Below are 16596 nucleotides of genomic sequence, written 5' to 3'. Positions count from 1 at the left end.
GGCAGTGAGGTGGAGGAGCGCCCCCAGCTGGCATGAGCACGGAGGTGGAGGAGCGCCCCCAGCTGGCATGAGCACGGAGGTGGAGGAGTGCCCCCAGCTGGCATGGGCAGTGAGGTGGAGGAGCGCCCCCAGCTGGTATGGGCAGTGAGGTGGAGGAGCGCCCCCAGCTGGCATGGGCAGTGAGGTGGAGGAGCGCCCCAGCTGGCATGGGCAGTGAGGTGGAGGAGCGCCCCAGCTGGTATGGGCAGTGAGGTGGAGGAGCGCCCCCAGCTGGTATGGGCAGTGAGGTGGAGGAGCGCCCCCAGATGTATATATTCTCAGGAAAAATCTACAATAAAAAGGCTTTGGCTTCCTGTGCTGGAATACTGCCCCCATGTGGTCATGCTGGGTATTATCCTGAGCGCAGGATGCTCTACATTCTATACATGTATATATTACTAGCTGTGATATCGGGCCCCGCAGTGCTTGTAGTCAGGCGGCTCCTGCAGGACAGGTTATTGCTATGGGTATATCTGCACTCCTGAATAAGGGATTGGTTACTATGGATACATTGCCAGTCCTAAAAGTCTGGTTACTATGGATACATTGCCAGTCCTAAAAGCCTGGTTACTATGGATACATTGTCAGTCCTGACAGCCTGGTTACTATGGATACATTGCCAGTCCTAAAAGCCTGGTTACTATGGATACATTGCCAGTCCTAAAAGCCTGGTTACTATGGATACATTGTCAGTCCTGACAGCCTGGTTACTATGGATACGTTGTCAGTCCTGACAGCCTGGTTACTATGGATACGTTGTCAGTCCTGACAGCCTGGTTACTATGGATACGTTGTCAGTCCTGACAGCCTGGTTACTATGGATACGTTGTCAGTCCTGACAGCCTGGTTACTATGGATACGTTGTCAGTCCTGACAGCCTGGTTACTATGGATACAGTGTAACAGTCAGTTTCTTCCAGTGATTCCCGCGGGTGGAGGGGAGGCCGTGTACCTGGGTTTTCTCCATCTCCTCCATATAACATTAGTTGGGGTGGTGGCGGGGAGGACGGGCTCTGTGGAGACTCCAGGATTATATTATGTGGAAGGAATGTGTCTTGTCTTGTGCTGATGTCATCATGTCCTTGTAGTAACCCCTCGGTGCTCGGGGAGAGCGGCTCCCCCTCCGATTGGCTGCGCTTTGGACCAGTCCACATGGAATCCTCATAAATTGTGGGAACTTTCCACTACGTATTGTCCATAGATCTTCACAGCCGTCCTGCCCAGCATCTCCAGTAATACAGTCCTGCAGTAATCACTCAGCTCTCCCAGAGCTCTGCACGGCTTTCCTCACATGGTGGGGATACTGGGGGTCACTCTGCTCTCCCATCTAATAGTCGTCTCTGCGTTCTGCACCATTAAATAATCGTCCATATTCTATTTACTACTGATATATAGTACTGACTGATATATATATCTCTACAGTGCATGGTACCACTTCTCCTGTCCTGTACGCTGGGTGTAATCCTCAGTGTATATATATATATACAGTGCACAGTACCACTTCTCCTGTCCTGTATGCTGGGTGTAATCCTCAGTGTATATATATACAGTGCACAGTACCACTTCTCCTGTCATGTACGCTGGGTGTAATCCTCAGTATATATATACAGTGCACAGTACCACTTCTCCTGTCCCGTATGCTGGGTGTAATCCTCAGTATATATATATATATACAGTGCACAGTACCACTTCTCCTGTCCTGTATGCTGGGTGTAATCCTCAGTATATATATACAGTGCACAGTACCACTTCTCCTGTCCTGTATGCTGGGTGTAATCCTCAGTATATATACACAGTGCACAGTACCACTTCTCCTGTCCTGTATGCTGGGTGTAATCCTCAGTATATATATATGCAGTGCACAGTACCACTTCTCCTGTTCTGTATACTGGGTGTAATCCTCAGTATATACACTCACCGGCCACTTTATTAGGTACACCTGTCCAACTGAACGTTACCACTTAATTTCTAATCAGCCAATCACATGGCGGCAACTCAGTGCATTTAGGCATGTAGACATGGTGAAGACAATCTCCTGCAGTTCAAACCGAGCATCAGTATGGGGAAGAAAGGTGATTTGAGGCCTTTGAACGTGGCATGGTTGTTGGTGCCAGAAGGGCTGGTCTGAGTATTTCAGAAACTGCTGATCTACTGGGATTTTCACGCACAACCATCTCTGGGGTTTACAGAGAATGGTCCGAAAAAGAAAAACCATCCAGTGAGCGGCAGTTCTGTGGGCGGAAATGCCTTGTTGATGCCAGAGGTCAGAGGAGAATGGGCAGACTGGTTCCAGCTGATAGAAAGGCAACAGTGACTCAAATAGCCAACCGTTACAACCAAGGTAGGCAGAAGAGCATCTCTGAACGCACAGTACACAGTATGGGCTACAGCAGCAGAAGACCACACCGGGGGCCACTCCGCTCAGCTAAGAACAGGAAACTGAGGCTACAATTTGCACAAGCTCATCGAAATTGGACAGTAGAAGATTGGAAAAACGTTGCCTGGTCTGATGAGTCTCGATTTCTGCTGCGACATTCGGATGGTAGGGTCAGAATTTGGCGTCAACAACATGAAAGCATGGATCCATCCTGCCTTGTATCAGCGGTTCAGGCTGGTGGTGGTGGTGTCATGGTGTGGGGAATATCTTCTTGGCACTCTTTGGGCCCCTTGGTACCAGTTGAGCATCGTTGCAACGCCACAGCCTACCTGAGTATTGTTGCTGACCATGTCCATCCCTTTATGACCACAATGGACCCAACATCTGATGGCGACTTTCAGCAGGATAATGCGCCATGTCATAAAGCTAGAATCATCTCAGACTGGTTTCTTGAACATGATAATGAGGTCACTGTACTCCAATGGCCTCCACAGTCACCAGATCTCAATCCAATAGAGCATCTTTGGGATGTGGTGGAACGGGAGATTGGCATCATGGATGTGCAGCCGACAAATCTGCGGCAACTGTGTGATGTCATCATGTCACTATGGACCAAAATCTCTGAGGAAGCTTCCAGCACCTTGTTGTATCTATGCCACCAAGAATTGAGGCAGTTCTGAAGGCAAAAGGGGGTCCAACCCGTTACTAGCATGGTGTACCTAATAATGTGGCCGGTGAGTGTATATATACAGTGCACAGTACCACTTCTCCTGTCCTGTATGCTGGGTGTAATCCTCAGAATATATATACAGTGCACAGTACCACTTCTCCTGTCCTGTATGCTGGGTGTAATCCTCAGTATATATATACAGTGCACAGTACCACTTCTCCTGTCCTGTATGCTGGGTGTAATCCTCAGTATATATATACAGTGCACAGTACCACTTCTCCTGTCCTGTATGCTGGGTGTAATCCTCAGTATATATATACAGTGCACAGTACCACTTCTCCTGTCCTGTATGCTGGGTGTAATCCTCAGTATATATATACAGTGCACAGTACCACTTCTCCTGTCCTGTATGCTGGGTGTAATCCTCAGTATATATATACAGTGCACAGTACCACTTCTGTCCTGTACGCTGGGTGTAATCCTCAGTATATATATACACAGTGCACAGTACCACTTCTCCTGTCCTGTATACTGGGTGTAATCCTCAGTATATATATATACAGTGCACAGTACCACTTCTCCTGGGCGCTGGATGAGGGGATCCCCGGGGTGGGTTTCCATCTCTCCCGTCTCCCTATGGGCAGATACCGGGACGCTCCGACGGGGCAGATGTTCTTTTCAGCATCCGCTCTGGATGTTTACTGTCGTCATGGTGATGCCGCCGGTTGCCATGGCAGCCCTGACTGCTTGGCTCTGCGTTTTTCTTTTTTCCCGAGGGCGGCAGTAAGGGTGGGGGGACCATAATATTTTCCTCAGTCCCTGTAAGCCGCCATCTGTCTAGCAACAGAATAGGGATTGGTTCTGCAGTAGTCGGGAGCGAGTAGTGGCGGGCACTGGAATTATATTTGAGTGGGTTGTGTGTGGTGAGGGGTGCCCCTGCTGCCCCCCGTGCTCTGTGTGCCGTCACCCCCGGTGGTTGTGTGTGTGTGTGTGTGTGTGGTGAGGGGTGCCCACGTGCTCTGTGTGCCATCGCCCCCCGGTGGTTGTGTGTGGTGAGGGGTGCCCCCGTGCTCTGTGTGCTGTCGCCCCCCGGTGGTTGTGTGTGGTGAGGGGTGCTCTGTATGCCGTCACCCCCTTGTGGTTGTGTGTGTGTTGAGGGGTGCCCCGTGCTCTGTGTGCCGTCGCCCCCTGGTGGTTGTGTGTGGTGAGGGGTGCCCCTGCTGCCCCCGTGCTCTGTGTGCAGTCGCCCCCTGGTGGTTGTGTGTGTGTGTGGTGAGGGGTGCCCCCGTGCTCAGTGTGCCGTCGCCCCCTGGTGGTTGTGTGTAGTGAGGGGTGCCCCCGTGCTCTGTGTGCCGTCGCCCCCTGGTGGTTGTGTGTGTGGTGAGGGGTGCCCCTGCTGCCCCCGTGCTCTGTGTGCCGTCTCCCCCTGGTGGTTGTGTGTAGTGAGGGGTGCCCCCGTGCTCTGTGTGCCGTCGCCCCCTGGTGGTTGTGTGTAGTGAGGGGTGCCCCCGTGCTCTGTGTGCCGTCGCCCCCTGGTGGTTGTGTGTAGTGAGGGGTGCCCCCGTGCTCTGTGTGCCGTCGCCCCCTGGTGGTTGTGTGTAGTGAGGGGTGCCCCCGTGCTCTGTGTGCCGTCGCCCCCTGGTGGTGGCTCTGCCTTTGTCCTCTCCTCCCTATCATAGTCTTATAAGCTTAGAGTAGGATTTCCTGGCTGATCCTTAGTAACGTCTCTATTGGTTGATTTCCACAGATCCCGACGTCGCCGCTGCCAGCGCCATGATGCTATTGAATTCTCCACATGACTTACACGCAGGTTGTGAGTAGACAGCGACACCACATGTGACCTTACACGTTCTATAGAGGAGCCTGCATCTATCTGCTATGGGATCAGAGGGTGAAACGCCTCAGTCCTCACATCCTGACAGCAGAGCAGGGGACCACAAGTCCCAGCATAGCCTGCATCTATCTGCTATGGGATCAGAGGGTGAAACGCCTCAGTCCTCACATAAGAGCAGCAGAGCCCGCTGTATATACAAGGTCTGGGCGCCTTATAACGGGGGATGCTCATCATGTGCCGCAACCTTCACCGCGCTGGGAGAATCCCGATGAGTCACTGCCTATTATCTGTCAGTCAGCTGGAGACCACACAGTGCATGCTGTAATCCAGAAATAGAGAGCGGCCATGACACACTGTGACCGATTATAAGAACACAACACATTGTAATCGAGAAGAAGCCGATAGTAACAGGAGCGCACGTTATATAATACTCCAGAGGAAGCAACCGATAGCAGTGATGTCACTGATCTCTAGTGATGGATAGGCTGTATTCTCAGTGATGTCACTGATCTCTAGTGATGGATAGGCTGTATTCTCAGTGATGTCACTGATCTCTAGTGATGGATAGGCTGTATTCTCAGTGATGTCACCGCTGATCTCTAGTGATGGATAGGCTGTATTCTCAGTGATGTCACCGCTGATCTCTAGTGATGGATAGGCTGTATTCTCAGTGATGTCACTGCTGATCTCTAGTGATGGATAGGCTGTATTCTCAGTGATGTCACCGCTGATCTCTAGTGATGGATAGGCTGTATTCTCAGTGATGTCACCGCTGATCTCTAGTGATGGATAGGCTGTATTCTCAGTGATGTCACTGCTGATCTCTAGTGATGGATAGGCTGTATTCTCAGTGATGTCACCGCTGATCTCTAGTGATGGATAGGCTGTATTCTCAGTGATGTCACCGCTGATCTCTAGTGATGGATAGGCTGTATTCTCAGTGATGTCACCGCTGATCTCTAGTGATGGATAGGCTGTATTCTCAGTGATGTCACCGCTGATCTCTAGTGATGGATAGGCTGTATTCTCAGTGATGTCACCGCTGATCTCTAGTGATGGATAGGCTGTATTCTCAGTGATGTCACCGCTGATCTCTAGTGATGGATAGGCTGTATTCTCAATGATGTCACTGATCTCTAGTGATGGATAGGCTGTATTCTCAGTGATGTCCCTGCTGATCTCTAGTGATGGATAGGCTGTATTCTTAGTGATGTCACTGCTGATCTCTAGTGATGGATAGGCTGTATTCTCAATGATGTCACCGCTGATCTCTAGTGATGGATAGGCTGTATTCTCAGTGATGTCACCGCTGATCTCTAGTGATGGATAGGCTGTATTCTCAGTGATGTCACTGCTGATCTATAGTGATGGATAGGCTGTATTCTCAGTGATGTCACCGCTGATCTCTAGTGATGGATAGGCTGTATTATCAGTGATGTCACCGCTGATCTCTAGTGATGGATAGGCTGTATTCTCAATGATGTCACTGATCTCTAGTGATGGATAGGCTGTATTCTCAGTGATGTCACTGATCTCTAGTGATGGATAGGCTGTATTCTCAGTGATGTCACCGCTGATCTCTAGTGATGGATAGGCTGTATTCTCAGTGATGTCACCGCTGATCTCTAGTGATGGATAGGCTGTATTCTCTAGTGATGGATAGGCTGTATACTCAGTGATGTCACCGCTGATCTCTAGTGATGGATAGGCTGTATTCTCAGTGATGTCACCGCTGATCTCTAGTGATGGATAGGCTGTATTCTCAGTGATGTCACCGCTGATCTCTAGTGATGGATAGCCTGTATTCTCAGTGATGTCACTGATCTCTAGTGATGGATAGGCTGTATTCTCAGTGATGTCACCGCTGATCTCTAGTGATGGATAGGCTGTATTCTCAGTGATGTCACCGCTGATCTCTAGTGATGGATAGGCTGTATTCTCAGTGATGTCACCGCTGATCTCTAGTGATGGATAGGCTGTATTCTCAGTGATGTCACCGCTGATCTCTAGTGATGGATAGGCTGTATTCTCAGTACCTTCAGGAATTAGTGTTATACAGATGATTATTGCGCCCCCTTCAGGCCGCCTTTTCCATCTTGCCGCTATTGATTGATGGGACAGGCTGCAGTCTTCCTATTATAGGGTAAATGTAGCACAGATGAGGGTAACGTGTAAATTGTGGCTTCTTCTCCCATTCAGGATAATTTGACATTGATCTTTCTATAAATATCCTATAGAGTCAGCTGGCCGCAGTATGAACGGCCACACAGACGCCAAGGACACGAACCCTCAGCTCTGAGCAGTAGTGTCAGGATCTTCCCCATCTTCTCCAGCTGTTTGAAAACTACAACTCCCATCATGCTACAGTAGCTCTCAGCTCTTGTAGGTTGGAGAATGTGCAGGTGCTATGGTGCCTAGAGGCCTCCGGTCACTGACAGCAAGCAGAGGTCCTGCTAGTGGTGACATATTGAAGGTAGATGAGACATCTTGTGGCCCTTTTGATCTCCGTATCAGCAGCGGTTCTGGGATTAGTGATCCTGGTTGCTTTTCTTCTTCCTCCTTGTTGTGCCGCTGGCTGTTAGCCTGTCCCTTGGTCCCTCACATGCGGCTGGATGGTCCTCATGGTCCTGGTGCCCTCCCTCCTCCTCCGCCGTCACCCTGTTTGGCCTGGCGTTCCCGTTCCGTCCCTTCTTGTGGATGAATCTTTGGAGTTCCTCTATCTGTGTTTGTTGCTGTTGGTGACGGAACGCCTCCTCCCTATATCCCCGATCACAGATATATATTGGTAATGTGACTCCGCCCACATTCTAGAATCCCAGAAATGTCGCAAGGAATTGGAATTCGCTGGCGGTAAATTATTCACTAACAGATGTCTCCTCGCTGAGACGCGTCACTAATCTATTCAATATTTTGATCAGCTGCACGGGTGTAGATCCAACAGCGCCGACGCATTCACTGCCCAACCCCCGTTCAGATGTCGGTTGAGCTTAGCAATGCGGGGGGAACATGGGGGCGGAGACTGTGACCCCGGGAACATAAGGGCAGAGACTGTGACCCCGGGAACATAAGGGCAGAGACTGTGACCCCGGGAACATAAGGGCAGAGACTGTGACCCCGGGAACATAAGGGCAGAGACTGTGACCCCGGGAACATAAGGGCAGAGACTGTGACCCCGGGAACATAAGGGCAGAGACTGTGACCCCGGGAACATAAGGGCAGAGACTGTGACCCCGGGAACATAAGGGCAGAGACTGTGACCCCGGGAACATAAGGGCAGAGACTGTGACCCCGGGAACATAAGGGCAGAGACTGTGACCCCGGGAACATAAGGGCAGAGACTGTGACCCCGGGAACATAAGGGCAGAGACTGTGACCCCGGGAACATAAGGGCAGAGACTGTGACCCCGGGAACATAAGGGCAGAGACTGTGACCCCGGGAACATAAGGGCAGAGACTGTGACCCCGGGAACATAAGGGCAGAGACTGTGACCCCGGGAACATAAGGGCAGAGACTGTGACCCCGGGAACATAAGGGCAGAGACTGTGACCCGGGAACATAAGGGCAGAGACTGTGACCCGGGAACATAAGGGCAGAGACTGTGACCCGGGAACATAGCGGCAGAGACTGTGACCTCAGGAACATAGGGGCAGAGACTGTGACCCCGGGAACATAGCGGCAGAGACTGTGACCTCAGGAACATAGGGGCAGAGACTGTGACCTCGGGAACATAAGGGCAGAGACTGTGACCCCGGGAACATAAGGGCAGAGACTGTGACCTTGGGAACATGGGGGCAGAGACTGTGACCTCGGGAACATGGGGGCAGAGACTGTGACCTCAGGAACGTGGTGGCAGAGACTGTGACCGCGTGAACATAGGGGCAGAGACTGTGACCCCCAGAGCATGGGGGCAGAGACTGTGACCTTGGGAACATGGGGGCAGAGACTGTGACCTCGGGAACATGGGGGCAGAGACTGTGACCCCGGGAACATGGGGCAGAGACCCTGGGAGCCCAGTGTAGGGTGTGGATGCAGCAGATGGAGGGTCCCTCGGCCCCCCAGTAAATCCCGGCTATCCTCCTGCTCGGTAGTTGAATCCCTGCAGCACATGGCGGTGTGGTCGCAGCCTCAGGGTCACTGTACCATATACTGTCTCCTCCCACACTCCCAGTATTCTCTTCATCCAGAGCCTCCTGGTTCAGTCAGGGAGGACGCCATTGCTGGTGACAATGGACATGCTGTGCAGGGTTTGGGAAAAGCTGGGTGAATGTTGTAATGCAGCTGATTTCGGCTAATGTGGTAACATACAGGAGATCTCTCCAAGCCCCGACATCTCTGCTTGTGAACCAGGAGGCTCTGGATGAGCGCAAGCTGGAAATGCATGTGGATGTCCGGGGCAGCCTCTCAGGGGTCCCCTCCCCTGGGTTTATGTTGTTCTTGGGTTTTTTGGGGTTTCCCTACGTTCTGCCTCTCTCTGACCCCCCCCATCTTCTCCTGTCTCCACAGTGCCCCCCGGAGTGATACAGAACGGAGCCCGCGTCTTCAGCAGAGGGATCTTCCAGGGCGTCAGACCATTACCCATCAACCCTATAGGAAGCATGGCAGCCGCTGTAAGGTAAGTGGCTGGCACAGCGCCCTCTATTGGCGGGGCAGGCATTACACCGCTGCTGGCTGTCTCATCCTCCGGCGACATTAGAAATATTCTGCTGCTCCAGATAATCGTCAGCCGGAAACATTTTTTAGGTTGATTTTCCGCAGAGAGATGGAGGAAACGGATCCAGCAGGAACTTTCTGTTCACCGATGTGGAAACCTTTAGCGCCTTCTGCCCCAGAAGCCGTTTCCAGCCATGTCCTGCCATAGGCGGAGGGCTGCCAACCTAGGACCAGCTTAAAGGGCCGGGGTCCAGTGTTGTTCATCATTTTTCTTGCTGTCAGTGAATTGACGCCTGTCCTTCTCGCAGTTGAGGGTTTGCTACAATGTGTCAGAGTGGACACTCCTTCCAGCATCGGCAGCAATCCCTGGCCTGCACTGATCCATTGTAACAAGCCTCCAGCTGTGTGACATGGACAAGGCTCGTGTTCCCCAGTATACCGGAGGCCGTCCATCCCCCTGTAATGTAGACGGCCGTTGAAGGGGTTAATACGAATTTTGGGGCTTTTTGTTTTTGTTTCCAGTTTTAATAAATTGGATCTAAAAGCCGAGAATTTACCCGATGGCTACAAAATAAATATCAGCGCATGGAATATTTATAAGGCCGACGGCCGCGGTTATTGGAATATCATTCCGTCTAATGGACTCCGGAGGATCAAATAAATCCTGAGCGCAGGAAACTCATTTCTAGGAAGACGCAATGTAACGCCAGACGGGGAGGGCACAGGCGAGACTCCCCTTACCAGAGAGCGCCAAACCTCCGAAATAAGGAAACAGCAACTTACACAGAACTGCTGCTCCTGTGCACGTCTATATGTCTCCATGGTTACAGACTGTATATCATGTGTATAGAGAGGTAGTCACAGCCCCGCCCCCTGTATACCATGTGTATGGAGAGGTAGTCACAGCTCCACCCCCTGTATATCATGTGTATAGAGGTAGTCACAGCCCCGCCCCCTGTATACCATGTGTATAGAGAGGTAGTCACAGCCCCGACCCCTGTATATCATGTGTATGGAGAGGTAGTCACAGCTCCACCCCCTGTATATCATGTGTATAGAGGTAGTCACAGCCCCGCCCCCTGTAAACCATGTGTATGGAGAGGTAGTCACAGCTCCGCCCCCTGTATATCATGTGTATAGCGGCAGTCACAGCCCCGCCCCCTGTATACCATGTGTATGGAGAGGTAGTCAGCTCCGCCCCCTGTATATCGTGTGTATAGAGGTAGTCACAGCCCCACCTCCTGTATACCATGTGTATAGAGAGGTAGTCACAGCCCTGCCCCCTGTATACCATGTGTATAGAGAGGTAGTCACAGCCCCGCCCCCAGTATATCATGTGTATAGAGAGGTAGTAACAGCCCCTCCCCCTGTATATCATGTGTATAGAGAGGTAGTCACAGCCCTGCCCCCTGTATATCATGTGTATAGAGAGGTAGTCACAGCCCCGCCCCCTGTATATTGTGTATAGAGAGGTAGTCACAGCCCCGCCCCCTGTATATCCTGTGTATAGAGAGGTAGTCACAGCCCCGCCCCCTGTATATCATGTGTATAGAGAGGTAGTCACAGCCCCGCCCCCTGTATATCCTGTGTATAGAGAGGTAGTCACAGCCCGCCCCCTGTATATCATGTGTATAGAGGTAGTCACAGCCCCGCCCCCTGTATATCCTGTGTATAGAGAGGTAGTCACAGCCCCGCCCCCTGTATATCATGTGTATAGAGAGGTAGTCACAGCCCCGCCCCCTGTATATAATAGTAACAACCCCGCCCCCTGTATATAATAGTAACAACCCTGCCCCCTGTATATCATGTGTATAGAGAGGTAGTCACAGCCCCGCCCCCTGTATATCATGTGCATAGAGAGGTAGTCACAGCCCCGCCCCCTGTATATCATGTGTATAGGGAGGTAGTCACAGCCCCGCCCCCTGTATATCATGTGTATAGAGAGGTAATAACAGCCCGCCCCCTGTATATCATGTGTATAGAGAGGTAGTCACAGCCCCGCCCCCTGTATATGCTGTGTATAGAGGTAGTCACAGCCCCGCCCCCTGTACACCAGGTGTATAGAGAGGTAGTCACAGCCCCGCCCCCTGTATATCATGTGTATAGAGAGGTAATAACAGCCCCGCCCCCTGTATATCATGTGTATAGAGAGGTAATAACAGCCCCGCCCCCTGTATATCATGTGTATAGAGAGGTAGTCACAGCCCCGCCCCCTGTATATCCTGTGTATAGAGAGGTAGTCACAGCCCCGCCCCCTGTATATCCTGTGTATAGAGGTAGTCACAGCCCTGCCCCCTGGATGACATCACTGCCTCTTTGTTCTTTCTCTTTAGGAATGGGATTGGAAACTGCCGTATGAGGACAGAGAGCGAGCCATCATGCGACTCTCCAGTAGTCAGCAGCGACCCCAAAGAGGACCACAACTACAGCAGCGCCAAATCTGCCATCAAGAGAAGCTCCTCCCCTGCCAGCGACTCTGTGTCGTCCTCCTCTGCCGACGACCATTACGAGTTTGCCGCCAAAGTCTGCCGGGACGGCTGCGACATCAGCTTCCAGAGCCACGAAAGCTTCAGCGAGACGGAGGAAGACGACAAGAAGCAGATCAAGAAGGAGCCCAAGGATTTCCTGGCGGACAGCGGCTACTCCTCCCAACACAAGAAGAAGCAGCACCTGCTGAAAGTGCGGCGGATCCCCAGCGACGCTCTGCCGCTGAAAAAGAGACGCACGGAAAAACCGCCCGAGAGCGACGACGAGGAGATGAAGGAGGCGGCCGGCTCGCTCTTACACTTGGCCGGGATCCGGTCGTGTTTGAATAACATCACCAATCGGACGGCCAAAGGGCAGAAAGACCAGAAGGACAAAGAGACGACGAAAAACTAGAGAGCCGGCGCTGCTACCGCCGCTGCCGCCGCCATCCTCTGGACTGTGAACGTTTCCTCCGCACGTCAGGTGAATTTTAACTATTTTGTGGCAATATCAACCATTTTTTCTTTTTCCCTTATTATTTTTTATTTTCGGGGGTGGGGGGGCCTTGTAGTGATTTCTTTTCTAAAGGATATTGAAGCCATAGAACTCACAAATGCTTTTAATTTACCGAAAAAGAGAAAAAAAAAAAGTTCAGAAGCCAAAATTTTTACGGTCACAGTCGCCAACCGAGCAGGCGGTGACGCTAACACGACCCTAAGATGGAAATCGGTGCTGTCCGGATCCCGCAGCCTTCCTCTATCTTCCTGTGGCGGCACACCTGGTTCTACGGCAGATTCGGGAACGCGGACGCCAAGCCTCTCGTGCCATAGCTCCTCCCCCCCGGATGTCACGGAATCTACAGTGTTGCCAATTTGTATTGTATACGATGTGTGACCCGACTGCCGGAGCGCGAGGGAACCGCTCCAGAAGCTGCCGCCACCAGTATTCAGCTGCCGCCAAGCGCCTGGGACCTCCCACATGGCGCCCACCACACACGTTCTGGGGCTTTCTTTGACCTTTTCTTATGTTTTCAGAGACGCGCGCCGTTCTTGTAAGGTAAATCTGTATTTAGCATGACGCATGGATTATTTTCATATAAATAGAGAAAATAGAGAAAAAAGGCGACGCCTCTAACGTTGGGCCCAGGGCCTGGACTTCAGACGCCCCCTCCCCCCCCAGTATTTTTTATCCGATTTTTGGAAGCAGGTTTCTAAGGTCTGACCTTCTTCTTCAGGGACAAACACTTGACTGTTGGGGAACTTCTTCTCTCTGCAATATAATAAGAATTACAGCTCCTCCTCCTCCTCCTCCTCCGCCGGGCTCGGATCTGCCTTGTCTTTACATTCAGCCCAACAACCCGACTGTGCTTCTCTGTGATATAGAAAACCAAGCGTTTCTGTCCTTCTGTCTATTCGGATAACACGAGGCAATAATATGTTGGTAAGCTGAGCAGCGAGGGCGGCCGCCGGGGCACGGCAGGCTTTACTGTTCACAGAGGTCTGTGGGCGTCATCTGCTCACATCCACCCCCATGTTTTGCGTCAATCTGTTCGGCCAATAGAAGTAAAGTTACTGCCATGTCCTATTACTCCATCTATTCTACCGCTCTGTCACTGCCGCCATGTGCAATGCATCAAACCGACACTAGGGGGAGCGCTGGATGGGAGACAGTGTCAGGGGTCTGTTCACACAGGCTGGGGATGTTACATGTACAGGATGCCGCAATCCCTCGAAAAGCACTTATTATGGAGAAAGCGACACCTCCTCTGTACCTCCTTATACACCCCACTGCCGCCCTCCACGTACCCTCTGCCGCCCACCACGTACCCTATACACCCCACTGCCGCCCTCAATGTACCCCAATACACCTCACTGCCGCCCTCCATGTACCCTATACACCCCACTGCTGCCCTCTATGTACCCAATACACCCTACTGCTGCCCTCTATGTACCCAATACACCCCACTGCCGCCCTCTACGTAACCCAATACACCCCACTGCTGCCCTCCAAGTACCCCAATACACCCCACTGCCGCCCTCCACGTACCCTTATACACCCCACTGCCAAATGCCATGTACCCTATACACCCCACTGCCGCCCACCATGTACCCTATACACCCCACTGCCGCCCACCATGTACCCTATACACCCCACTGCCAAATGCCATGTGACTTACAGATGTCACCCAGCCAGGCTCCACTAACACCAGGGTACAGAGAGATAGAGGATCGGGAACTGGAGCTTCATGTTCGCTCTCCCACCAGATGGCGCTGCTATTACTCCAGTGTGGCCCCCAGTAGGCAGATGCAGGGCCCCCTCCTCTTCTCCTGCCATAGGTGCCAGCCTCCTACTACCTCTGCTTCTCATTCTCGAACAATCCCAACGAGGGAAGCGAATCGCCGGGGCGGTGACTCCTCCTCATCCGCTTCACTTGGATCCTGTTTTTGTTTACGTTTCTCAATAAATACGATATTTACTGCCAACCCCCATTGGCCCGCCCCCGTGCCCAACACTGCTCACCAGCCCCCTCGCCCAACCCTGAGCGCCAACCCCCTTCCCAACACTGCTCACCAGCCCCCTCGCCCAACACTGCTCGCCAACCCCCGTGCCCAACACTGCTCACCAGCCCCCTCGCCCAACACTGCTCGCCAACCCCCGTGCCCAACACTGCTCACCAGCCCCCTCGCCCAATGCTGAGCGCCAACCCCCGTGCCCAACATTGTGCACCAACGCTGAGTGCCAACCCCCATGCTCATTACTGCTCACCAGCCCCCTCGCCCAACGCTGAGCGCCAACCCCTGTGCTCATTACTGCTCACCAGCCCCCTCGCCCAATGCTGAGCGCCAACCCCCTTCCCAACACTGCTCACCAGCCCCCTCGCCCAACCCTGAGCGCCAACCCCCTTCCCAACACTGCTCACCAGCCCCCTCGCCCAACACTGCTCGCCAACCCCCGTGCCCAACACTGCTCACCAGCCCCCTCGCCCAATGCTGAGCGCCAACCCCCGTGCCCAACATTGTGCACCAACGCTGAGTGCCAACCCCCATGCTCATTACTGCTCACCAGCCCCCTCGCCCAACGCTGAGCGCCAACCCCTGTGCTCATTACTGCTCACCAGCCCCCTCGCCCAATGCTGAGCGCCAACTCCCGTGCCCAATGCTGTTCACCAACCCCCGTGCCCAACACTGCTCGCCAACCTCCGTGCTGATTACTGCTCACCAGCCCCCTCGCCCAATGCTGAGCCCCAACCCCCGTGCCCAACACTGTGCACCAACACTGAGCGCCAACCCCCATGCTCATTACTGCTCACCAGCCCCCTTGCCCAACCCTGAGCGCCAACCCCCTTCCCAACACTGCTCACCAGCCCCCTCGCCCAACGCTGCTCGCCAACCCCCGTGCCCAACACTGCTCACCAGCCCCCTCGCCCAATGCTGCTCACCAGCCCCCTCGCCCAATGCTGAGCGCCAACTCCCGTGCCCAACGCTGCTCACCAGCCCCCTCGCCCAATGCTGCTCACCAACCCCCGTGCCCAACACTGCTCACCAGCCCCCTCGCCCAATGCTGCTCACCAACCCCCGTGCCCAACACTGCTCACCAGCCCCCTCGCCCAATGCTGCTCACCAACCCCCGTGCCCAACACTGTGCACCAATGCTGAGGGCCAACCTCCTTGTGCCCCAACACTGCTGGCCCACCCCAGCGCCCAGGTTGCCCTCCCCCCTCATGCCTCTGTGGCAGTAAGGTGCTGGATTCAGATGCCCCGTCCGCCGCCGCCGCCCCAGCGGTTCTGATATTAAACAATGTTTGTGAGGTATATCGTGTGTACGTCTGTATGGAAAAGCATTTTAAACTTGTAGATTTTTTTTTTAATTTTATGGATTCTGTAACATTTCTAAGAAAAAAATATTTTATTTTGTTAAGTGATAAAAGCAATCAAAAAAAAGAAAAAAACAAAAACAAAGAAAGCAAAGGTTTGGATCTGGTGAACCCCTTCACTGCCAGAGCCCCCGCATGTCCCCCCCTCCTGCTCTTTATTTTTTTATTCTCCTTATTTGTTGTTTTTGCCGCCATGCAGCGGGGCATGCGGCACATTGCACTGCTGATTGTTACAGAGTGCCCTCCAGCAGTGAAAGGTCGGGGTGTAACACGTGGGGGACCGTGCCCCCCGCATTGGCCGACAAGCCAAGAAAAGTGCAGGGGAAAAAAAATAAAAATGCAATATTTTTTTCTGTACTTGTGTGTAGCTGCCAATGGGGGGCGCTGCTGATCTGCGTGGGCAGGAGGGAGGGCGGCGCCGCTGATCTGCGAGGGTGGGAGGGCGGCGCCGCTGATCTGCGAGGGTGGGAGGGCGGCGCCGCTGATCTGCGAGGGTGGGAGGGCGGCGCCGCTGATCTGCGAGGGTGGGAGGGCGGCGCCGCTGATCTGCGAGGGTGGGAGGGTGGCGCCGCTGATCTGCGAGGGTGGGAGGGCGGCGCCGCTGATCTGCGAGGGTGGGAGGGCGGCGCCGCTGATCTGCGAGGGTGGGAGGGCAGAGGGCAGTGCCGCCCCCAGGAACCACCCGG

At 53.2% G+C, this 16596-nt stretch overlaps 1 protein-coding gene across 4 annotated transcripts in view; it reads left to right on the top strand.

Annotated features, from left to right (window-relative positions):
* Positions 1-16372, top strand: part of FOXN3 (forkhead box N3) — a 113680-nt gene extending 97308 nt beyond the window's left edge. For 3 of the 4 annotated variants that reach the window (XM_069951217.1, XM_069951216.1, XM_069951218.1), the window contains exons 5-7: positions 4833-4898; positions 9424-9532; positions 11904-16372. In XM_069951217.1, the coding sequence (XP_069807318.1) occupies positions 4833-4898; positions 9424-9532; positions 11904-12450 (722 nt within the window). In that variant the 3' untranslated portion in view covers positions 12451-16372. The remainder of the gene's footprint in view (positions 1-4832; positions 4899-9423; positions 9533-11903) is intronic. The other variant, XM_069951219.1, reaches the window with a different exon arrangement.
* Positions 16373-16596: the final 224 nt, after the last annotated feature.

Source organism: Dendropsophus ebraccatus, chromosome 13, assembly GCF_027789765.1.
Source record: "Dendropsophus ebraccatus isolate aDenEbr1 chromosome 13, aDenEbr1.pat, whole genome shotgun sequence".
Taxonomy (NCBI): domain Eukaryota; kingdom Metazoa; phylum Chordata; class Amphibia; order Anura; family Hylidae; genus Dendropsophus; species Dendropsophus ebraccatus.
The sequence above is the reverse complement of the archived record's forward strand: the minus strand, read 5'-3'. Positions and strand labels throughout refer to the sequence as shown.